We start from the raw sequence: 25,619 nt of genomic DNA on the forward strand, positions 1-25,619 counted from the left end.
TAAACGTCGCATACGATTTCCTCCAACTGTTAATATTAACCGCCAATTGCGGAATTAAATTAGCTATTCCTTCTCCTAGTATTTTCTTCATATCATTAATAATAATTAAAGAAACACCGAAACACCGGAGTATTCCACCAAAATAATTTCTATGAAGAAAAACCTCTCAAAGCAGTATTGACAGCTGATTGTCAATTTTGCAAGTAATCTGCCACATGTGAACGGGTAGATTAATTTGGTGGATTTATTGATGATTAGTGCATATGTGAAAGTATTACTAAGCTTCTAGGTGAGCTCCTTTACGTGATTATTTATTTACGCTTTATAGCTCATAAAGTTTGTTATCACTCTTCAGTGTGGTATAGTTCAACACTTTTGGATAAGTTTACTGAGTCGTGTGGATCGCAATATTTGACGTTTGTGTGATGTCCCAAGTGAAGATAAGATTCGTTCATGGGTGCGGAAATTCGGGAAGGTGTCCCGCCGGACATCGAGAACAAAAAAAAATTTACCCCTGCGCCAAACGTTTGCAGGATAATCAACCTCAGAGAGGAAGGGAAGTGAGTTTTTAGCTTCCCAAAAGCGTATTAAGACCTATCCAAATAAAGTTGATAATGCTCTAAATAATAAACTTCCAACAACATTACGTGCGTTGCGAACAATTCTTGACCTTTCGGGCTATTATCGCCGCTTTGAAAAAAAAATACAACAATATGGTAAAACCATTAACCCAATACCTCCGTGGTAGGAATGGACAAATGAGCAAAAAAATCTAACAATGTTAATATTACACTTGATTGTGAGCCATTACTTTGGAACTGAACGGATGCTTCCTTCAGCACTTATCTATTACTAAGCAAAATTACGCCACAAATGAATTAAAATTCCTCGTCATTTTATTGACTTTAAAAACGGTGTCATACTACTTTCATGCGGGCCTCAGTAGTCTAGCGTAGATGCACTAGCCTGCCATCCCAGAGGCTGCGGGCTCGAGTCCCCCGTAAAGCACGGTCCTCGCATTTTTCCAAACTTACCTACTGTCCTAGTTTCTAGAAAATCCCAATCCAATCCTAACTTCCGCACAAAAAGTCAGAGCATTACTTGCATTGGGGCTGCTAAAACAAGCAAAAAAAAATAAAGAAAAAGACACAGTTACACATTGCATCAGTGGCGCCAGCAAGAGGAAGCGGGCAACCGATATAATAGCGCAGACATACCAAATTTAGCGAAGTCCTCAACCATCTGTGTGACTCTTCTGCCAGAAAAATTTGACACCTAGATGAGGCTTCAAGCAGTACTGACTGAGTCTTGTCGAGGCCCTATGCTCCCGAGTGGAGTGAACAAGGGAAAAAAATACTACTTTTATGGGATAAAAACTATTGATATTTTTACCGAACACCCACGTTTATCTTTTCCATTCCACGCTGTAGAAATAAGGAAGCCAATGGGCTTTCAAGGCAATTGTTTGAATTTTGAACAATCTGTAACACACAAAATAGTTCACAGTATAGAGTCAATGGTTAAGACTATACAAATTATAGGAACCTATCAATCAATTTAAGGTACCAACGCTGGCCAACTCGAAACAGTAGCCACGGAGCATAATCAAGCATACTGTTGCATATCTGAAAATGTTCACCAAATTCCCAGAAAATATTATTTTCTTTGATCACTCCGCTCGGAAGCACAGCGCCTCGACAATACTCTTCCATCGTACATGGAGTCCATTGGAGTCTGGTGTGTATGATCATGGCTAGAATTGTGTAAATGGCGTTGAGCAGGGTTATTCTTCACTAGTTGCTCAGTCACGCAAATCGCCTTTTGGGCAGCTTCACGATGATGCATTTTGCCCAGAACGGAGGCAAGTTTTCATAGTTGCACATGGCGGTGATGTGGGCATGAAGACTTTCCGCAGAAATTTGCGGGTCGGCGGACAAAAGTTGTGGCAGTATGCTATTTGACTGACACAAATAATTACCTTTGTTCGAAATAATCAAAAAAAAATAAAAATACCAGTCTAACGGTTAGACGCGATAGAAGTGAAACCTTCCGTAAAACAAACTGAGAGAGAATGAGACGAAAGCAGCATTAGGAGCGGAATAATTATAGGTTCATTATAATATTGCTATAAAGTTCATATTTTATTTTCTTCATTTTATTATTATTCATCCTCAATATTTTCAATTTCAACAAATGATACGAGGGGCTTATGATAGCTAAAATATGATACAAATGCTTTGGTTTCGATGTTGTCAACATATCTTTGAAATACCGCGTCAATTGTTGTTTTTGATCGTGTTGTCGATTCAGTGCGATTGTTACACATTTTTAAATTGAATGTTGTATTGAGAAAGTCAATTAAAGGAACCGCTTTGTCCAATGCAAAATGTACGTTAAAATCGCCACTTAAAATCATTGGAACTTTATCGTAATCTTTTCTAAGTATCCACGATACTTCTGGTTATACTTTATTAAATTTTCGTGAATGAATTCCGTGATGCTATTTAGTTTTATTTTTTGTTTGTTTTTTTTTTCTGTCGATATTCACGACACTTTTCTGCATTATTTTTCGGCATAATTGCGGTAAATATTTAAAAATGAAAATATTTACGAATGTAAAAATACGGGCGCAATACAGCACACGCGGTTGCTATTATGAGCGTCGTAACGCGTATAATACACAGACGTACTAACATACACGCAAACATTCGTAGGACGCTTGGTTTGAATTTTTTATACATATGTATGTATGCTATACTATGGCCTAGCCTATGTACATACGTACATACATATTTGTGTTCTGAACTTCCAGCAAAACAATGCTTATTAATATACACATATGCATCTACATACGACCGCACACACAGGCCACTCACTTTATTCCTGTAAATGCGTATGTCATCCAAAGCTAAAATTCTATGCCTATCGACTACAAGAACAAAATGCATTAATAGGCGCAGGCGTAGCGGCCATCATCCTAGTTGCCATAGCGCTGAACAGTCGCGGCGGCGCCGAACAGTTTCAACTATTGTACTGTGCAACAAAAACTCATCATCAAAAAATTGAATTATAAATTCGAGCTCATAGTTCTAAGAGCAAGTACTTTCATTCATAAAACGAGCCGCCCATATGCTAATTTTCTCGACAATTCGAAAATAGTCAATATTGGAATATTTCGCGTAGAATTATTTATTATTCAATTTTTGTCAAGTCGAGTGCCCGCGGCTCCGTAAATATGTTTGCACCCATATATGTATGTAAATATATGTTTCTAAATGCTCGACAACCGCAGCTGCCTGTTCAAGGTTACTGTGCATTAGGCCGGGTCGATTTGTGGGAAGGCAAAAAAATCGCCCATTGCTCTGTGAAAATCATATTCTAGGGATTAGAATAAGAAATTTTGCCGAAGGAACCATACCTCTAAAACGATTTCTGATGTCCCCCAATATGGGTCGAACTTTTTAGTTTCTTTTCTATAACTCACATTCATTCATTTACATATGTTCTGACTAAATAAATTTCTTAAGAGAAAAAATAGATAATATTATAAATATATAAAAATAAAGAAAAAACATAGCCATTTAGCTGATTTTTTCATGTAAAGGCCAAAAATGGTGATACATATTTTGAAATTGGGGGACATCAGAATTCGTTTTAGAGGTATGGTTCCTTCGGCAAAGTTTCTTATTTTGATCCCTAGAATACGATTTTCATAGAGCAATGAGCGATTTTTAAATCGACCCGCCCTACTGTACATGCAATGCTGTGCCTATGAATGCGCACTGGATTTCTTGAGAAATTTTACCGTATGTTTTGCTGTGGCGAGGCACATATGTACATACACACAACATATATACATATATCCGCATATATACATACATATATAAATTCACAAATTTAAATTTGCTTATGCCATCCTTCTGTGTGCCTGGTAATGAAGCATTTTCTATACATACATATATATACGTATATCTTTTTTCTTCTTCTTTTTGGTGTCGCTTTTTCGTTTCATCGAGTCTCAAATCACTCCCAACGATTCTAAGGAAGTTTTCACTTCAAAAACAATAGTTTTGTTATTTTAAAGATCTCACATTAAATGTCAAAAACTTTAGTTTTGTTGTTTGAAACTTTATTAATAATCAGAAACTTTAGTTTTGTTATTTTAATCTTTATTTTTGTAGATAACCAAACTTCGTTCGGTTGATTCCATGCTTATTCTTAAACTTACCAAAAATATGTTTTGCGCTTGCTCGATATTCACTACTCTTCGTATCTATAAATGCTGTCAAAAGATTCCAAAATCACTATTTGTCGTGAGCTTGTCAAAGGTCGATTTCCACGAATTTAATCACGGTTAGCTACATAGGTAAGATTTATTCAAATATCTTATTTTGTGTCAGAGCAAAAGGCGTTTTGTTGAAGTCTTACTATTTTTAATTTATATCAAATTCTTTGGTTTACTTGTTTTCCAAAGAAAAAAAAAAGAGAAATAACAAGAACAACGAAAGTCAAAGCAAAAATTGCAAAACCGTATATACCTTCTCAAGTCTAAGGGAAAGGGAGTTTGTGGCGAAGATGTAGCTCCTCCCCCTTTTGTTTAAAGATTCTCTTGAATTCTCTATCGCACATTTATTCTTATTTTGCTACTTTCCTTGTTTTAAATATAATGAAAACTTGCAATTATGACTACAATAAGAGAGATAAGAGTTAAGTCTATTCCAAAACCCACATTTTTGTGAAACTTTAGCTCTTTTATAGCTTTTAAATTTTCCAAATATTTAATTTTTATATCTTCGAATGTAATATCTGTTGAAAATGTTTGATTATAACTATTGCTTGGATAGAAATATATATCAGTGAATGTGTGTTAATTCATTATAAAGAGTGACTTTCAACAATTTCATTTCACATTTATTATAAATAATTTAATATTTTGAATCCGTAAAATACAGCATATTTTCAAATTGTTTATTTCGGTATTTTCTTCGAATTTGTAAGTTACATTTTTAATTTTTACAACGTATTTATTCTTCTCTAGCATCTCTAAGTTATTTTTTTTATAAATACAAATAATTGTTTGGTATTTTATATCGCTATTATATTTTACTCGTCGTCGTATTTTATTACGCCCTTTTTAATGAGTTTAAGCTTATAAAAGTCTATGTTGCACGTTGAAATTCCTTAATGGTATTTGTTCTCAGCTATCCGTGTTACCTTTAGACGTCCTAGTGCCATTTTGGTCAGTGTTAGTAGGGTGATCGTTATATGTAGAGCTGTGATAGTCATGCAAATGCAGGTTTTTTTTTTTTTTATTTCGCTTGTTAAATTACAATATGTTAAATTTAAACAATAAGATATTATTTTTAAAGTAGTATTGGAATTCTTTGTTCTCTAAACAATGCTAGATAAACATTCAATTTTGCTTCAAATTATGCTACGTTATATTATTTTCTATCGTCTAAATCCAAATTGGTGGCCTGGTATTATATTTTTTTCTATCAGAATTTTGTCTAATCTGGCAAAGAATATTTTTTCAAATACTTTTGAAAGAATGGGCAAGAGACTGATGGGGCGATATGATGTCGTTTCTGATGCATTTTTACATGGTTTGGGGATTGCCGTTATTTATGCAACTTTCCAGAGGCGTGGAAAGCATTGTGTCCTTAATATGCTGTTGAATATTTGTCGTATATATGTGATTGCTACATCAGGTAGTTCTTTTAGTATTTTACCATTTATTAGATCGTAGCCCGGGGCTTTTTTACTGTTCAGATTTTTCAAATGATATTTGATTTTTCCTGAGGTTGTCATTTTCATTTTCTTTTCTGGGTTACTCGTATTTACATTTTGTTCAATGTGCTGATTGTCTTTTTCGTTTGAGAATATTGTTTTAAAGTGTTCAGCTAGTGTATTTGCCTTCTCTTTATTGGTCTTTGCCCAAGTTCCGTGTTGTGTTTTGATTGGAGGTTTATGTGGAACTGCTTTGACTAAGTTTTTAGTTGCTTTCCATAGAGAATAATTGTTAACTGCCGTCGCCCCCAAGTTAGGAATGTAATTCTGAAGCTTTTTATCTTGGTGTTGTTTTAATAATGCTTTTAATTCAGTTGTTGATTTGTTACGTTTTGCCTTATCTTCGGGATGTTTAGTAGTTTGCCACTTTTTACGGAGTTTCCTTTTTTGTTTGATATGCATTGGAATAAACTCTTTTTGTAGAATTTTTATAGTTGGTGTCGAAAGGGTGAGGGCTTTGATGATGGAATCGTTGAAAAAAGCTATTGCTGAGTCAATTTTAAATCTGGTTGTTTTCTGAAATCTGTAGGCCAGTATGTCGGCCTTTAGAAGTTGTTAACCTTGATCCCCAAATAGAATTTTTCGCATTGTAGTCACCTTCAGCGATATATCGACTTCCTAGACTGTTTAAATAGTCCAGGTATTGATCTTTTGTGTTATTGAATTTACAGTAGACAGTATACTGCTGATATTGTTATTGGTCCATTTGAGCTATTTATTGAAACTGTCGTTGCTTGTATGTTATTGTTTCTATAACCATCAAGTTCGTGTTATTTAATTGTTTGATGATTATTGCAGTTCCTCCGTGATCCTTGTTATCTGGGTGATTTGTGTAGTGTATGTTGTAATTAGGTATATTTACAAAAGTTTTGTGAATTGCATGAGTCTCAGATATTAGCATAATATCAATTGCTTTATCCAGAATAAAAGCCTTGAGTTCTAATTCGTGGCGCGTAAGTCCGTTTGGGTTCCAAATTGCAATTTTTATTTTACTTAGTGCGTCCATCTAGCTTCGATACTAGTATGGTTACAATGTTCATCATGGTGGCCATTTGTGTCATCAATTGTTTCATCATAGTTTTAAGTTCAGTTAAATCATCGTTACTTGATGTCGGGATTGGAGAACAAAAACAAATTTTAATCATCGAAAATCACTTTATTGTTTTTCAAAATATTCTCCATGAAGATCATACACTTTTGCATGCGTTTGAACCAATTGTCGAAGCACTTTTGCCACTCTGAATGAGGTACCTCCAAAACATGCATTCTGAATGCCGCAACCGCTTCTTCAGGTGTCGAAGAACGTTGACCTCTCAGTTTGTTTTTTACGTACGGAAATAAAAAGATATACGGCGGATGACCCACTAATTCGATGTTTTGGGTGCTCAAAAATGCAGTTGTTTGAGCCGATGTGTGAGAGCTCGCATTGTCCTGGTGAAGATTGATCCGTCTTTGGCGATTGGTTTTTCTAATTTCTTGGAGACAACTGGCAAACAAATGGTTGTGTACCACTCAGAATTTACTGTTCTGCGTTGTTCTAGTGGTACGGTTGCGACATGCCCAGTTTTTCCGAAAAAACAGGCGACTACTTGCTTGGAAGTGCTTCGTGCGCGAACAACTTTTGTTGGATTTGACTCATCTTGAAACACCCATACAGTTGACTGCTGTTTACTTTCGGGCTCATACGCGTAAATCCATGATTCACACCTGTCACGATGTCATAGACGTGTTTCGAAGCCCCGCGATCGTAGTTTTTGAGCATTTCCTTCGACCAATCGACATGAGCCTTTTTTTGAGCGATTGACAAATTGTGTGGGATCCGCCGAACAGTTTCAACTATTGTACTGTGCAACAAAAACTCATCATCAAAAAATTGAATTATAAATTCGAGCTCATAGTTCTAAGAGCAAGTACTTTCATTCATAAAACGAGCCGCCCATATGCTAATTTTCTCGACAATTCGAAAATAGTCAATATTGGAATATTTCGCGTAGAATTATTTGCCAATATTCAATTTTTGTCAAGTCGAGTGCCCGCGGCTCCGTAAATATGTTTGCACCCATATATGTATGTAAATATATGTTTCTAAATGCTCGACAACCGCAGCTGCCTGTTCAAGGTTACTGTACATTAGGCCGGGTCGATTTGTGGGAAGGCAAAAAAATCGCCCATTGCTCTGTGAAAATCATATTCTAGGGATCAGAATAAGAAATTTTGCCGAAGGAACCATACCTCTAAAACGATTTCTGATGTCCCCCAATATGGGTCGAACTTTTTAGTTTCTTTTCTATAACTCACATTCATTCATTTACATATGTTCTGACTAAATAAATTTCTTAAGAGAAAAAATAGATAATATTATAATAAATAAAAATAAAGAAAAAACATAGCCATTTAGCTGATTTTTTCATGTAAAAGCCAAAAATGGTGATATTTTGAAATTGGGGGACATCAGAATTCGTTTTAGAGGTATGGTTCCTTCGGCAAAGTTTCTTATTTTGATCCCTAGAATACGATTTTCATAGAGCAATGAGCGATTTTTAAATCGACCCGCCCTACTGTACATGCAATGCTGTGCCTATGAATGTGCGCTGTGCCTATGAATGCGCACTGGATTACTTGAGAAATTTTACCGTATGTTTTGCTGTGGCGAGGCACATATGTACATACACACAACATATATACATATATCCGCATATATACATACATATATAAATTCACAAATTTAAATTTGCTTATGCCATCCTTCTGTGTGCCTGGTAATGAAGCATTTTCTATACATACATATATATACGTATATCTTTTTTCTTCTTCTTTTTGGTGTCGCTTTTTCGTTTCATCGAGTCTCAAATCACTCCCAACGATTCTAAGGAAGTTTTCACTTCAAAAACAATAGTTTTGTTATTTTAAAGATCTCACATTAAATGTCAAAAACTTTAGTTTTGTTGTTTGAAACTTTATTAATAATCAGAAACTTTAGTTTTGTTATTTTAATCTTTATTTTTGTAGATAACCAAACTTCGTTCGGTTGATTCCATGCTTATTCTTAAACTTACCAAAAATATGTTTTGCGCTTGCTCGATATTCACTACTCTTCGTATCTATAAATGCTGTCAAAAGATTCCAAAATCACTATTTGTCGTGAGCTTGTCAAAGGTCGATTTCCACGAATTTAATCACGGTTAGCTACATAGGTAAGATTTATTCAAATATCTTATTTTGTGTCAGAGCAAAAGGCGTTTTGTTGAAGTCTTACTATTTTTAATTTATATCAAATTCTTTGGTTTACTTGTTTTCCAAAGAAAAAAAAAAGAGAAATAACAAGAACAACGAAAGTCAAAGCAAAAATTGCAAAACCGTATATACCTTCTCAAGTCTAAGGGAAAGGGAGTTTGTGGCGAAGATGTAGCTCCTCCCCCTTTTGTTTAAAGATTCTCTTGAATTCTCTATCGCACATTTATTCTTATTTTGCTACTTTCCTTGTTTTAAATATAATGAAAACTTGCAATTATGACTACAATAAGAGAGATAAGAGTTAAGTCTATTCCAAAACCCACATTTTTGTGAAACTTTAGCTCTTTTATAGCTTTTAAATTTTCCAAATATTTAATTTTTATATCTTCGAATGTAATATCTGTTGAAAATGTTTGATTATAACTATTGCTTGGATAGAAATATATATCAGTGAATGTGTGTTAATTCATTATAAAGAGTGACTTTCAACAATTTCATTTCACACTTATTATAAATAATTTAATATTTTGAATCCGTAAAATACAGCATATTTTCAAATTGTTTATTTCGGTATTTTCTTCGAATTTGTAAGTTACATTTTTAATTTTTACAACGTATTTATTCTTCTCTAGCATCTCTAAGTTATTTTTTTTATAAATACAAATAATTGTTTGGTATTTTATATCGCTATTATATTTTACTCGTCGTCGTATTTTATTACGCCCTTTTTAATGAGTTTAAGCTTATAAAAGACTATGTTGCACGTTGAAATTCCTTAATGGTATTTGTTCTCAGCTATCCGTGTTACCTTTAGACGTCCTAGTGCCATTTTGGTCAGTGTTAGTAGGGAGATCGTTATATGTAGAGCTGTGATAGTCATGCAAATGCAGGTTTTTTTTTTTTTATTTGGCTTGTTAAATTACAATATGTTAAATTTAAACAATAAGTTATTATTTTTAATGTAGTATTGGAATTCTTTGTTCTCTAAATAATGCTAGATAAACATTCAATTTTGCTTCAAATTATGCTACGTTATATTATTTTTTAAGTGTAATAATTATTATTATTATTATTAATTATTTTTTTATTTCTTTATTGTTTTGTTAAATTGTGAGTTCTGTTGGAGTTAATCGTTTTAATCTTCGTTTTCCCGCTTTCTCCGATTGTGGTAGTTTGCGCATTTGTTCATTTTAATGATTTGTTAGTCGTTGTATATGCTTGATGCTGTATTTTCGAATTGTGTCATCTATTATGTCGATATTGAGGTCGCTGTGGATCACGTCGTTTGGTATATACCACCAGCCTGCTTTTGTTATTGCTCGAAGTATTTTAGATTGGGTCCTTTGAATTATTTTGATATTGGATTTTTTGCTGTGCCCCATATTTCCAAATGGGTGAGATTAAGATTTATATATCACTACTTTGTTGTTAAGGCTTAGTTTTGAATTTTTAGCCAACAGCCAGTTGTCTGAACTTGTTTTTGATTTCATTTCGCTTGTTTTCTATATGTCGTTTCCAATTTAGTTTTTCATCTATAGTTATGCCAAGGTACTTTGCACTAGGGTGGATTTTTATTTCATTGCTTTTTATTGTTAGTTTGTGTTTCTTAGGCTTTCTATTTGTATAAATTACTTGTACCGTTTTATCTTTGTCCCCATTTATCGAGCCATGATACAGTGTCATTTATTGTTTGTTGAAGAATGTCAGTAGCTTTTTTTCTATTTTGTCTGATGCCATTAAAACCGTGTCATCCGCGAATGTGGCTATCATGCAATTTTTTGTTGTTGGGATCGGTATATCTGCTGTAAATATCAGGTACAATAGAGGGCCTAGGACACTACCTTGGGGCACACCTGCTGTCATTTGCATCATGCTTGAGCATTCGTCTTCAACCTTTATAAAAAATGTCGGTTTTCCAGATAACTTTTGAGAATGATGAAGTGATTCCGTGGCAATATTTCGCTTAGCTTGTGCAGTAGTCCTTTATGCCACACCCTGTCAAAAGCTTTTGCAATATCTAGGTAGACAGCTATGCAGAACCTTTTATCATCCATATCATCTAGTATTTTGTTTATAACTCTGTGGACTTGTTGCAGAGTTGAATGCTGTCGTCTAAATCCAAATTGGTGGCTTGGTATTATATTTTTTTCTATCAGAATTTTGTCTAATCTGGCAAAGAATATTTTTTCAAATACTTTTGAAAGAATGGGCAAGAGACTGATGGGGCGATATGATGTCGTTTCTGATGCATTTTTACCTGGTTTGGGGATTGCCGTTATTTATGCAACTTTCCAGAGGCGTGGGAAGCATTGTGTCCTTAATATGCTGTTGAATATTTGTCGTATATATGTGATTGCTACATCAGGTAGTTCTTTTAGTATTTTACCATTTATTAGATCGTAGCCCGGGGCTTTTTTACTGTTCAGATTTTTCAAATGATATTTGATTTTTCCTGAGGTTGTCATTTTCATTTTCTTTTCTGGGTTACTCGTATTTACATTTTGTTCAATGTGCTTATTGTCTTTTTCGTTTGAGAATATTGTTTTAAAGTGTTCAGCTAGTGTATTTGCCTTCTCTTTATTGGTCTTTGCCCAAGTTCCGTGTTGTGTTTTGATTGAAGGTTTATGTGGAACTGCTTTGACTAAGTTTTTAGTTGCTTTCCATAGAGAATAATTGTTAACTGCCGTCGCCCCCAAGTTAGGAATGTAATTCTGAAGCTTTTTATCTTGGTGTTGTTTTAATAATGCTTTTAATTCAGTTGTTGATTTGTTACGTTTTGCCTTATCTTCGGGATGTTTAGTAGTTTGCCACTTTTTACGGAGTTTCCTTTTTTGTTTGATATGCATTGGAATAGACTCTTTTTGTAGAATTTTTATAGTTGGTGTCGAAAGGGTGAGGGCTTTGATGATGGAATCGTTGAAAAAAGCTATTGCTGAGTCAATTTTAAATCTGGTTGTTTTCTGAAATCTGTAGGCCAGTATGTCGGCCTTTAGAAGTTGTTAACCTTGATCCCCAAATAGAATTTTTCGCATTGTAGACACCTCCAGCGATATATCGACTTCCTAGACTGTTTAAATAGTCCAGGTATTGATCTTTTGTGTTATTGAATTTACAGTAGACAGTATACTGCTGATATTGTTATTGGTCCATTTGAGCTATTTATTGAAACTGTCGTTGCTTGTATGTTATTGTTTCTATAACCATCAAGTTCGTGTTATTTAATTGTTTGATGATTATTGCAGTTCCTCCGTGATCCTTGTTATCTGGGTGATTTGTGTAGTGTATGTTGTAATTAGGTATATTTACAAAAGTTTTGTGAGTTGCATGAGTCTCGGATATTAGCATAATATCAATTGCTTTATCCAGAATAAAAGCCTTGAGTTCTAATTCGTGGCGCGTAAGTCCGTTTGGGTTCCAAATTGCAATTTTTATTTTACTTAGTGCGTCCATCTAGCTTCGATACTAGTATGGTTACAATGTTCATCATGGTGGCCATTTGTGTCATCAATTGTTTCATCATAGTTTTAAGTTCAGTTAAATCATCGTTACTTGATGTCGGGATTGGAGAACAAAAACAAATTTTAATCATCGAAAATCACTTTATTGTTTTTCAAAATATTCTCCATGAAGATCATACACTTTTGCATGCGTTTGAACCAATTGTCGAAGCACTTTTGCCACTCTGAATGAGGTACCTCCAAAACATGCATTCTGAATACCGCAACCGCTTCTTCAGGTGTCGAAGAACGTTGACCTCTCAGTTTGTTTTTTACGTACGGGAATAAAAAGATATACGGCGGATGACCCATTAATTCGATGTTTTGGGTGCTCAAAAATGCAGTTGTTTGAGCCGATGTGTGAGAGCTCGCATTGTCCTGGTGAAGATTGATCCGTCTTTGGCGATTGGTTTTTCTAATTTCTTGGAAGACAACTGGCAAACAAATGGTTGTGTACCACTCAGAATTTACTGTTCTGCGTTGTTCTAGTGGTACGGTTGCGACATGCCCAGTTTTTCCGAAAAAACAGGCGACTATTTGCTTGGAAGTGCTTCGTGCGCGAACAACTTTTGTCGGATTTGACTCATCTTGAAACACCCATACAGTTGACTGCTGTTTACTTTCGGGCTCATACGCGTAAATCCATGATTCACACCTGTCACGATGTCATAGACGTGTTTCGAAGCCCCGCGATCGTAGTTTTTGAGCATTTCCTTCGCCCAATCGACACGAGCCTTTTTTTGAGCGATTGACAAATTGTGTGGGATCCAACGCGAACAAATTTTTTTGACAGTCAAATGTTTATGCAATATTGAATGTATGCTGGTCCCACTAATGCCTAAGATTGTCTCAATCTCACGATAGGTCACATGACGATCTTGCAATATCAGTTCGCGCACAGCATCAATGGTTTTCGGAACAACAACTGATTTTGGACGACCTTCACGAAATTCGTCTTGGAGTGAAACAGGACCACGATTGAATTCACCATACCATCGATAAACACTGGTCCTTGATGGAGTTTCGTCGCCAAAAAATGAATTAAGTTCATCCATGCAATGTTGCTGAGTTAATTCACGTCGAAAGTTGTAAAAAATAATCGCACGAAAATGTTCACGACTTAATTCCATTTTTGGACCGAGATGAATCTTTTAAGTTACTGTAAACACCACAAATAGCGCTGGTATTTCAAAACGTTCTGAGTACGTAAAAGCCAAAAAATGTCAAACTTTGCGATACAGCTGTCAGTTGCCAGATTGCAACACCAGGGTTGCCAAATCCCGACATATAAAAGGCCCCCCTCGTAGTATTAGGTTTGTTTAATTTATTTGTTAATGTTTTCGTTGATGTTGCTTGTGCAAGTTAACGGGAGTTATTGCTAAATTAATACTACTTATTTTTTACAAGCTCAACAAACAAATTGTGTCAATTCTGAAGAAATGCTTGCCAGTTCACGGAAGTTGTGTCGATTTTGGGGAATTGTTTACCAGTCGACGGAAGTTATTATTGAATTAATAATAATTAATTCTGACACGCTTAACAATACAAATTGTGCCAATTCTAAGGAATTGGTATTAAAAGCTGGTTGTAGCAAAATAGTTGAAAAATATGAAATAAGAAAACTAAAAAAATAAATTGCTGAATTGCACTTTAGCTCTTAAGTTTCATTATTGTAAAATAAATTAATAAGATCAGTTCCAATAAAATGCTCAAATGAAGAACAACATCTTCGGACTGAAGATATTTTATTTTTTTAAATAAAAATTAATCATTAATTAACCAGCAGGATAATCATATTAAAAAATAGTAATTTTTTAAAAAAGAAATTAAAAAGTGAGTGTGTAAAATAAAAACCTTCATAGGAGCCATTACATCCGACTACACTTAAAAATTTTTTCCTGACTGGGTTCCAAAGAACAACACCGAAGGCCTGAGTCAACCGTTCGTGGGATAAAAAGGAACAACTAGAGTCACCAACCAATCACCAATTAGGAGAACGCGATGCTGATGTTATTGTAAGTTAAGAGTTAAGTATATTTAAAAAAAAAAGAAGAAAAAGGAAATTATTAGGTATAAAAAGTTTTTTTTTTTTTAAAAAGAAATTGAATTAAAATATTGTATTATTATTGAAGAAATTAATTAAAACAAGGAAAAAGATAAGTCCAAAAATTTTTTTTTGATAAAAGTGAATATAAATTGAATAATAAATACAAATAAAATATATAAAGTTACTTTTTTTTAAAAGAGAAAGTAATTGAAGGTAAAGAATATTATAAAATTAAAAAAATTAATTAACGAAAGATTAATATTATATAAAGTAAATTTTTTTTATTATTCCAAAATAAAGAAATTTAAATTTATAACTGAAATTTACAAGAAGATTACAATCAATAGCATACAAATTTATTTTCATTGATGTTCTTGTGTGTTTGTTTGCCTCCTTTGTTTCGTTGTTTTGTTTATTTGTGCCTGTTCGAGAAACCTTTTAACTCATTTGCATACAAATTACAAAATAAGTTCTGCAAAAACATTTTTTTTACGGAAATATTTGTTTTGACGAACATAGTGAGGTCCTTGTTAAATTTAATAATGTCAAACCCAAACAACCTTGTTAGGCCATCTGTCTTGAATGCGCCACAGAATCAGGGAGTTAATATGGCAGAGTTACAACAAGAAATTGGGAGGATAATAACTGAGACTCTTCAGGAGCAGGCTAGGATGTCTACTGCTCAAATTAATCAGCATCAAGGTGCTATTCCTAAATATTACCAATATCAAAATTATATACCACCAAGACCTTTTGCACCGAAACCACCACCAAGGCCTGAGCCCATGGACGTGGACCAAAGTATTAGGACGAAAAATATTAATTACATGAACAGACCTTCAAACAATGGATTCCTTGGCAAACGACCACCACCACTACAGAATACAGAAGCCCGGAAACAAAGCAGAAACTTTCACTTAAGATCCGAGATTGACCATACTACGGAAAAGCAGGACACGGACGAAGTTTACCAGGAACCAACCGAAAACATTTCTCACGAACAAACATTACATGATACGACTATGACAACGTTGACGAGACTCATTTTTTAGATTAAATTCGTCCGCTCTTCCATATTTTGAGTGTAAGAGGGACAACGGACAAATCCTTAAATTCTAATCGATACGGGCTCGAATAAAAATTATATACGACCAGATCTTATAAAAAATCCCATTCCAAACAAAAAAAACCTTTATGCAAATTCAATTGCAGGTAAAGTAGACATTAAATTTCACCCGAACGCCACATTATTCGGTAGAACGGACGTACCAATTAAGTTTTTTTTACTTCCAGAACTAAGGACTTTTCATGGCATCCTTGGTAATGGCACTCTTAAAATCTTTGACGCCATAATTTATACCAAACATAACTATATGAAATTAGGAAACGATAAGAAAATTTTTTTGAAACAATTTCCAACAGATAGCATTAATATGACTTCGATTCGGACTAACTACATGACACAACGACAAAAAACCATGCTTAATAAAGCTGTATCGACTTACGCTAATGTTTTTTCTACTCCGGACGAAAAACTAACATATACCACTAAAATAATAGGAGAAATTCGGACGAAGACTTAAGACCCGATTTACTCTAAGACATACCCTTATCCTATGGGCTTGAAAGACGAAATAGAAGATCAGGTGAGAGCTTTATTGGAAGATGGAATTATTAGGCCATCAAAATCCCCACACAATTCACCGGTGTGGATTGTTCCAAAAAAAATAGACGCTAGTGGGGAAAAGAAATTTCGTATGGTCATCGACTATCGTAAGTTAAATGCAATTACCATATCGGATAAATACCCTTTACCAGAAATTAATGAGGTACTAGCACAATTGGGAAGAAGTAAATATTTTACAGTGTTAGATTTGAAAAGTGGCTTTCACCAAATACCATTACGGCCAAAGGATATAGAGAAAACAGCATTCTCCATTAAGAATGGCAAATACGAGTTCACTCGGCTACCATTTGGACTCAAGAATGCACCGGCAATATTTCAGCGTGCACTGGATGAAATTCTGCGCCCTCATATTGGAGTTAGGTGTTATGTCTACATTGATGACATAATCATTTTCAGCCCTAGTGAGGATCAACATAGCAGTGATATCAATAAGATTTTTCAAACCTTACATCAAGCTAACATGAAAGTTCAGCTTGACAAATGCGAGTTTTTTAAAACCAAGGTAGAATTTCTAGGAATTGTCGTTTCCCAGGAAGGGGTACAGTCAAACCCGAAAAAAGTAGAAGCCATAGTAAATTTTCCCTATCCCAATACATTGAAAGACCTTCCATGTTTTCTTGGTTTATGCGGTTATTACCGCCGTTTTGTCAAGGATTATGCTAAAATAGCAAAACCTCTGACAAACCTGTTAAGAGGGGAAGAGGGTCGTGTGTCCCGAAACCAATCCAGCAAAAAATAGATAGAACTCGATATGTCTGCAAGAGAAGCTTTTGATAAACTGAAGGCTATACTGTCATCCAGGTATGTGATCTTGACATTCCCAGATTTTAATAAAACTTTTGTTCTTAGCCAGGAAAATAGGCCAATCGCTTTTGGCTTTTTGCATTGCTGTAGTCAATGCTGAGGGCAGAGGTTCAAATACATAACTACACTCCTACGTTGTAACTATAGCCAACGGCTACGGGAAAATTCAGGACGGAAGTTTTAAATTCATACATCCAATTAATCTTGAATCATATTATGACTGTTTGTATAACACAAAAAAATACGTTGATAAAAATATTTTAAAGACAAATCCATTATATCCAACCATGTATCTTGAACTAAATCAAAGCTTGGATCTGTTGGCGACTCTTAGGTTCATGACACCACAAAGAAATGTCAGATCAATAGATACTTTAGGAAAAACTGAAAACTCACTGCAGGATCACCCGACCATGATCACGCTAAACTTATTTATAAGACACTAAACGAAATAGCTGACAATACTGAGAAGCAAATGATAATAAATACGGATTTCACTAACAGACTGAACAACATTACAGGCTTGGTAAATGATTTTTCAAATGCAATAAGAAAGGACGAAGCATTTATTAATGAAGAAACAGAAATTTTAAGAAATAAAGTAAGATTGATAAAAGAAACAATTGTTAATATAAAGTATGCCATACAATGGGCTAAAAATAACATTATAAATTAATTCCTATTAAATAAAGAAGAGATGACTATTGCTATAGAAAAATGGAAAAAAGAGGACATGCCCTTTAACAATATAGAGGAAGCTTTAGAACTGGCAAATGTTAATATATTAAGTAATAACACAAACCTCTTATACATAATTAAAATTCCTTTGACAAATCCTATTTTATATAATAATATTATTGTAAAGCCAATTATTAAAAATGATTCTATTATAAATTTAACTTTTAAACAAATGTTTGTAAGTGAAAACGAAATATATGCAATAAATAATAATTGCTTAAAATATAATAAAATTGAAATTTGTAAAAGAAATCAAATTATAGATCTAAGTAAAGATAAATGTATTAAGAATATCATGAATAATCAAAGACCAACTTGTACAACCAGTAATATTCAGCATGTTCAACGCATTGAAGAAATATCAGAGGGACTTATTCTTCTCAATAATGTAAACGAAACTATATGAACAGAATCAATGAGATATGAGCTAAGTGGAACCTTCCTTATAAGATTTGACAACACTACAATAAAAATCAACGAAAAAGTATATAAGAATCTGGAAGCATCTTATATGACGCCTATACCCGCCATAATACAAGAATCTCCAATAGAAGAAAAGAGACTTAACCTATTATCTCTAGAGTCACTTCAAGATCTACATTTAAAGAACATAAAAATAATTCATAGAATACGAAGAGAAACATGGGTATCTAATGCTACTATCTTTATTGCTTTTCTTTTTACACTTAGTTTAACACTTTTGGCTATTAGGAAAGCAAAAAATAAAAAATTATTAACCACAGTAATCGTGAATCCCGTACCAGCCCCAAAAGATATTAGTCCAACATCAACAGCAAGATTACATAATCTACCCTACTTTTCGAGCGCTCGTGGACGAACGCATTTAAGGGTGGAAGAGTTAACGGGAGTTATTGCTAAATTAATACTACTTATTTTTTACAAGCTCAACAAACAAATTGTGTCAATTCTGAAGAAATGCTTGCCTGTTGACGGAAGTTGTGTCGATTCTGGGGAATTGTTTACCAGTCGACGGAAGTTATTATTGAATTAATAATAATTAATTCTCACACGCTTAACAATACAAATTGTGCCAATTCTAAGGTATTAAAAGCTGGTTGTTGCAAAATAGTTGAAAAATATGAAATAAGAAAAATAAAAAAATAAATTGCTGAATTGCACTTTAGCTCTTAAGTTTCATTATTGTAAAATTAATTAATAAGATCAGTTCCAATAAAATGTTCAAATGAAGAACAACATCTTCGGACTGAAGATATTTTATTTTTTAAATAAAAATTAATCATTGGAATTAACTTGCATAAGAAACGCCTGGTATTAGGGTTTGATTTGTATTTGTGCCAAGGTTTTTCTGTTGATGATCATTATTGCTTTGTTCTTGTACAGCGTGAATTTCTTTTTTGCGTAGTGTTGGATATCTTTGTATTTGGAGTTTTTTGTAGATTTCACAGCCTCTATAATTAGCTGTGTGTTTTTTGCCACAATGAGCACATTTAATTTGGTATGTTTCCACTTTGTTCTTAATTTTACACATATTTGTCTTGTGTTTGCCAGCACATTTTACGCGGACTGGATCTACCATACAGTAATTTTTTGTATGTCCGTATCTCTGACAGTTTGCACATTGAGGAATTGTTCTTTTTTGACGCGGTGGCTCAAAACTAATTTTACAGTGGAGTAGATGAGTTCTACTGTATATGTCTTTATTGTTTTCGTTTAATTTTAGTTCAGTTGAAAATAGTGACAGAGGTTGTTTTATTCCTGAAGCGTTTTTAATTTGTATGTTGTGAATATTTGTTCTTTCATGACCTAGATCAAAAAGTTCATTTTTTATGTCTTCGACAGGAGTCGAGTGATGCATCTGTCGTAAAAATACTCTAAGCCCTTGTTGCTCTTTTGGTCTAAATGTATAAAAAGTTTTTTTTTTTTTGTTTTAGTAGGTCTATTATTTTTGTATAATGTGTTGTTTCTTTCGGTTGTATTTTAATTACGTTTCGGCTAAGAACTTTTATTTCAAATTTAGTATTTGACAGGGAATTTAAAGCATTTGTTAGAGTACATACATTTTCCACATTTTGTACCTACATATATTGGTGGCGGTTTTTGTGCACGCTGCGTACCTGGATCTTTTTCTACTGGGTTGCTTTCTGGCTTATTGATATTTGGTTCTACATCCAAGAGATCGAACCTATTTGATGAAGCTGGATTGCCTAACCAATACTCTTGTAGAGTTGTTTGTGTAGAGCTTTGCATTTTATTCTTTTGTTTTTTGTTATTATTTTCGAGTTCGAGTTTGTTTGGCGATTGCTTATCGCGGTTTCTCTTTAAATGTGATTGCACAAAGTCTTTTTTTTTCGTTTTGTATTTGCATTTTGTATTGTGCGTTACTGGTGATGACGATGCGATCAGTGTAGATGGTGCGCTACATTCAGCACTACGTGTTGCGGTTTGAATGAGAGTTGAAGGTATATGGATTGGTTCAGGAGAAGTGGATGAAGTTGTTGTTGAACTTAGAGCTGCTGCTGATGTGGTGACAATGGAGTAGTGAGTACCAGTTGCTGTCGTGCATGATGTTACTGCTGTTTCTTGCGGATAGTTGTAGGGCGCCAAAGCAGTCTTTATTGCCGGACTCTCCAATTGATGATGATTAGCTGTTGGTGTTTTGCATTGATCACTCCACGATAGCGGTATTGTTGTATCTCTTATTTTAACCATAGTTTCTCTTGTTTCTACATGTACATTATTATCAGAGTAAGTTGAGCACTGATTTGATTTTGTTGTTTACACGGTAGATAGCGGTATACTCCGTTCACGCGGTGGAGTGCGCTCCACTGGCATTCTAATTTTCTTTATATCGTTGTTTTTTTATTTTTATATTGCATGCATATTTCGCATGTTTCGTCCATAAAAGCATATTTCTATTTCAAATGCATGATTGCATATTTTTTGACAAATTTTAAGAAATTTAAATCATTCTTCTAACCAAAGCATAAAGAAAAACAATTCGCAGCTAAACTTTCGTTTAAAGAACAGATCTATAACATTTTATGCGTGAATCTGTTTCAAAATTTATTTATTTGCTTGATCCAATGAGGCGACAAATTTGTTTATAAAAATGAGACTCAAAAATTTTCACGAAATGAGCTTGGCGCAATTATTGGTTACTATGATTTGTGAAGAGAGCACAACGACGAGTGCTATGTGTCACTTGTGTTAGTATGAAATGTATAGTAAACGCAGTAAGTTACATCATATTCTTCTGAGTTATTGCATGTATTTGAAGTAATCGGTTGATTGAAAATTGGGTTAAGATGCCAAAAGATAGAAAAGAAACGCCTGGTGAATTTATTGTGCATATGAAAAAACCAATTTTCCAATGTTTTTCAGTCGGACAAATCAGTCTTATTTTGTTCACATTGCAATTGTTTGGTTTCTGCAAAAAAAAAAATTCAAGCAAACAGCACATTGATTCAGTGAAACACAAGGATGTTCAAGGAAGAAAAAAACAAAATTCTGAACGGGAAATGAGCCAATTGTTAATATCAAATTACACTGTGCTACAAAAAAAAAACGAAATACACCTGACAAATTACACACTGTAGGTTGTTTATATGGTCGAATAATGCATGAAAATATTTTTGTTATATTTTTTGTACCCTCCAATTTTTATTTATTTATAAAAAAAACCGTTTTTTCAGACTTTGCGCGGTAATCTACGGATATCTCAGTCATTTTTTCACAGATTTTCAATATTTTATTTGATTAAACCTGGAGAAAGTGCTTTTTTTTATCATTTTTTTAATTTTAACAATTTTTTATTGCATAATTTTACAACAAAATTAAAGATGTTTGTTAATATTCTTTGAGTGCATTTATTAACGAAGAAATTAATGTATTACTTTCAATAATCGGATTTGCGTAAACTACGTTAGTTTTTCGTTAATAGAAAATATGGGCCATCATGTGTATTGCAGTGTGTACAATGTATTGGTCGTACTTTTTTTGTCAACTTTGAAAATTGGGATGAAGTTGTTCTGACTTGGAGTAAAAAGAACAATCATACTGTTTTTTATATAAATTTTTTTGTTGATTTTACATACCTAAATTTTTCTAAAAATGTTTACCCGACCTTCGAAGAATCGCTCGTCTCGCGTTTGAGCTACCAACAGTAATCCGCCAACATATGTATTTTGTTTTTTTCGAGGAAACGTTTTTCAATTGACGCAATTTCTTGATGAAACCTTTCCCCTTGTTCATCGCTGAATTTTCCAAGGTTCTCCGGAAAGAAGTCTAAATGTGAATGCAAAAAGTGAATTTTGATGGACATTCTACATCCCATGTCTCCGTAGGCCCGCAAAAATTCATCCACGACTGCAACGTAGTTGTCACTTCTTTTTTTCCCAAAAAGTTTTCACAAAGAGAAATGAAACTCATCCATGCTCTTCTTTCCACCGGATTCAGTTTCTCAGTGAAATTTCCATCCTTCATGATTTTGCGAATTTGCGGTCCAACGAATATCCCTGCACATTAACGGAACATTTTTTATATTGTACAATAATACAATAGGTTATATTTCCATGGAATATGCACATCAATTTTCTAATAATTAAAAAATTGTTTTTATTTCAGACGATTACTTGCTACTTTCATTTTATTTGAAATGTAATATCTTCTTTAATTTTGGCATCACTCAGCTTAGGGAAAGTCGTTTTTAAGTGTGAAAAAGCTTCACTGTCTTTATCTAGACGTTTCACAAACTGCTTCATGTAGCCGAGTTTCAAGTGCAATGGCGGTAATATGATTTTATCAGCTTTTACTAATTGAATGTTAACAACATTGTTTTTTCCGATTTTGAAAAACTTTCGCAATGGCCACTCTTTTCGATCATAGTGATTGCTTGCACGACTATCCCATTCACAAAAATAACAGGGATATTTGGTGTAACCTCCTTGCATTCCGAAAAGAAGAGAATAAGGATCTTTGCCAAAGTTTCGTATGTCTCTTTCATATCAGTAGCATATGCCAAAGGCACGGATGGCAACTCGTTGTCGTTGTGTAATAACACAGCTTTTAAACCTGACAAAAAGCATACATCAAATTCAGGACTTATGTTTACAGAGAAATCTTTCTTTTTTAAAGCGTAAAATCGATGAAATACTCACTTTTGCACGATCCATCGATGAATAATCGCCAATTTTTCGATTGATGTTCCGTGTTAAAGCATTGAAACAATTTTTCAACATCTTTACAATAAGCAAGGTTTTGGTATTCGCCATCAATTTCAAAATTGTTATTGAAAATAGTCCGCTCAGAGTTTTTCCTTCTTAATGTTATTTTGAAATCATTTTCTACAAGATTCCATTGTTTTAATCGTGATGCCAAAACCTCAGCATGTCTGTATGAGAGTTCTAGATCACGTACTAAATCGCTCATATCTGAATTCGAAACAAAATGCCCCTCTTTTGATTCTAACGCAGCTGTGATAAAAGGTTCATCACTATGTGAACTATTAGATGAACTGTTATCACCGCTTCTTGAATCAGCTATTTTTTGTACTTCAGTTAGCTTGTTTTCATTTTCTCTTAAAGATGGTTTCGTAGCAGTTAGCACTTCGGGATACTTTATACTGTTACGTGTTTTGAAGCGCTGACCTTGGAGGTTGGTTTGGCAAAAGTAGCAGTCTTCTGGTCTGTGAATGACTTGATGATGCCAAACCATTGGGCTCGAAAATGGCAAACGATCTTGAAAACACTGACTAGATTTCCACTTTTTTAGTGATATGGAGCACGTGGAACATATATATTCTGGTTCATACCAGCGACTTTCACTATAATTGCGCTCAAAGTGAAGATTGTATGCTTCAACCACGATAGTATTTGTTTGAAAAATATGAAATAAGAAAAATAAAAAAATAAATTGCTGAATTGCACTTTAGCTCTTAAGTTTCATTATTGTAAAATTAATTAATAAGATCAGTTCCAATAAAATGTTCAAATGAAGAACAACATCTTCGGACTGAAGATATTTTATTTTTTAAATAAAAATTAATCATTGGAATTAACTTGCATAAGAAACGCCTGGTATTAGGGTTTGATTTGTATTTGTGCCAAGGTTTTTCTGTTGATGATCATTATTGCTTTGTTCTTGTGCAGCGTGAATTTCTTTTTTGCGTAGTGTTGGATATCTTTGTATTTGGAGTTTTTTGTAGATTTCACAGCCTCTATAATTAGCTGTGTGTTTTTTGCCACAATGAGCACATTTAATTTGGTATGTTTCCACTTTGTTCTTAATTTTACACATATTTGTCTTGTGTTTGCCAGCACATTTTACGCGGACTGGATCTACCATACAGTAATTTTTTGTATGTCCGTATCTCTGACAGTTTGCACATTGAGGAATTGTTCTTTTTTGACGCGGTGGCTCAAAACTAATTTTACAGTGGAGTAGATGAGTTCTACTGTATATGTCTTTATTGTTTTCGTTTAATTTTAGTTCAGTTGAAAATAGTGACAGAGGTTGTTTTATTCCTGAAGCGTTTTTAATTTGTATGTTGTGAATATTTGTTGTTTCATGACCTAGATCAAAAAGTTCATTTTTTATGTCTTCGACAGGAGTCGAGTGATGCATCTGTCGTAAAAATACTCTAAGCCCTTGTTGCTCTTTTGGTCTAAATGTATAAAATTTTTTTTTTTTTTTGTTTTAGTAAGTCTATTATTTTTGTATAATGTGTTGTTTCTTTCGGTTGTATTTTAATTACGTTTCGGCTAAGAACTTTTATTTCAAATTTAGTATTTGACAGGGAATTTAAAGCATTTGTTAGAGTACATACATTTTCCACATTTTGTACCTACATATATTGGTGGCGGTTTTTGTGCACGCTGCGTACCTGGATCTTTTTCTACTGGGTTGCTTTCTGGCTTATTGATATTTGGTTCTACATCCAAGAGATCGAACCTATTTGATGAAGCTGGATTGCCTAACCAATACTCTTGTAGAGTTGTTTGTGTAGAGCTTTGCATTTTGTTCTTTTGTTTTTTGTTATTATTTTCGAGTTCGAGTTTGTTTGGCGATTGCTTATCGCGGTTTCTCTTTAAATGTGATTGCACAAAGTCTTTTTTTTTCGTTTTGTATTTGCATTTTGTATTGTGCGTTACTGGTGATGACGATGCGCTACATTCAGCACTACGTGTTGCGGTTTGAATGAGAGTTGAAGGTGTATGGATTGGTTCAGGAGAAGTGGATGAAGTTGTTGTTGAACTTAGAGCTGCTGCTGATGTGGCGACAATGGAGTAGTGAGTACCAGTTGCTGTCGTGCATGATGTTACTGCTGTTTCTTGCGGATAGTTGTAGGGCGCCAAAGCAGTCTTTATTGCCGGACTCTCCAATTGATGATGATTAGCTGTTGGTGTTTTGCATTGATCACTCCACGATAGCGGTATTGTTGTATCTCTTATTTTAACCATAGTTTCTCTTGTTTCTACATGTACATTATTATCAGAGTAAGTTGAGCACTGATTTGATTTTGTTGTTTACACGGTAGATAGCGGTATACTCCGTTCACGCGGTGGAGTGCGCTCCACTGGCATTCTAATTTTCTTTATATCGTTGTTTTTTTATTTTTATATTGCATGCATATTTCGCATGTTTCGTCCATAAAAGCATATTTCTATTTCAAATGCATGATTGCATATTTTTTGACAAATTTTAAGAAATTTAAATCATTCTTCTAACCAAAGCATAAAGAAAAACAATTCGCAGCTAAACTTTCGTTTAAAGAACAGATCTATAACATTTTATGCGTGAATCTGTTTCAAAATTTATTTATTTGCTTGATCCAATGAGGCGA

The 25,619-nt window shown here is 34.0% G+C and overlaps 1 protein-coding gene across 1 annotated transcript in view; it reads right to left on the reverse strand.

Annotated features, from left to right (window-relative positions):
- Nucleotides 1-25,619, reverse strand: part of LOC128870118 (uncharacterized) — a 39,770-nt gene that overhangs the window by 8,546 nt on the left and 5,605 nt on the right. The window contains exons 3-6 of the mRNA XM_054112722.1: nucleotides 24,928-25,284; nucleotides 24,625-24,861; nucleotides 20,162-20,536; nucleotides 19,859-20,095 (exon numbers count right to left, since the gene is read on the reverse strand). Coding sequence (XP_053968697.1) covers nucleotides 19,859-20,095; nucleotides 20,162-20,536; nucleotides 24,625-24,861; nucleotides 24,928-25,284 — 1,206 coding nt within the window. The remainder of the gene's footprint in view (nucleotides 1-19,858; nucleotides 20,096-20,161; nucleotides 20,537-24,624; nucleotides 24,862-24,927; nucleotides 25,285-25,619) is intronic.

The sequence above is a fragment of the Anastrepha ludens genome, chromosome X, assembly GCF_028408465.1.
Source record: "Anastrepha ludens isolate Willacy chromosome X, idAnaLude1.1, whole genome shotgun sequence".
Lineage (NCBI taxonomy): Eukaryota > Metazoa > Arthropoda > Insecta > Diptera > Tephritidae > Anastrepha > Anastrepha ludens.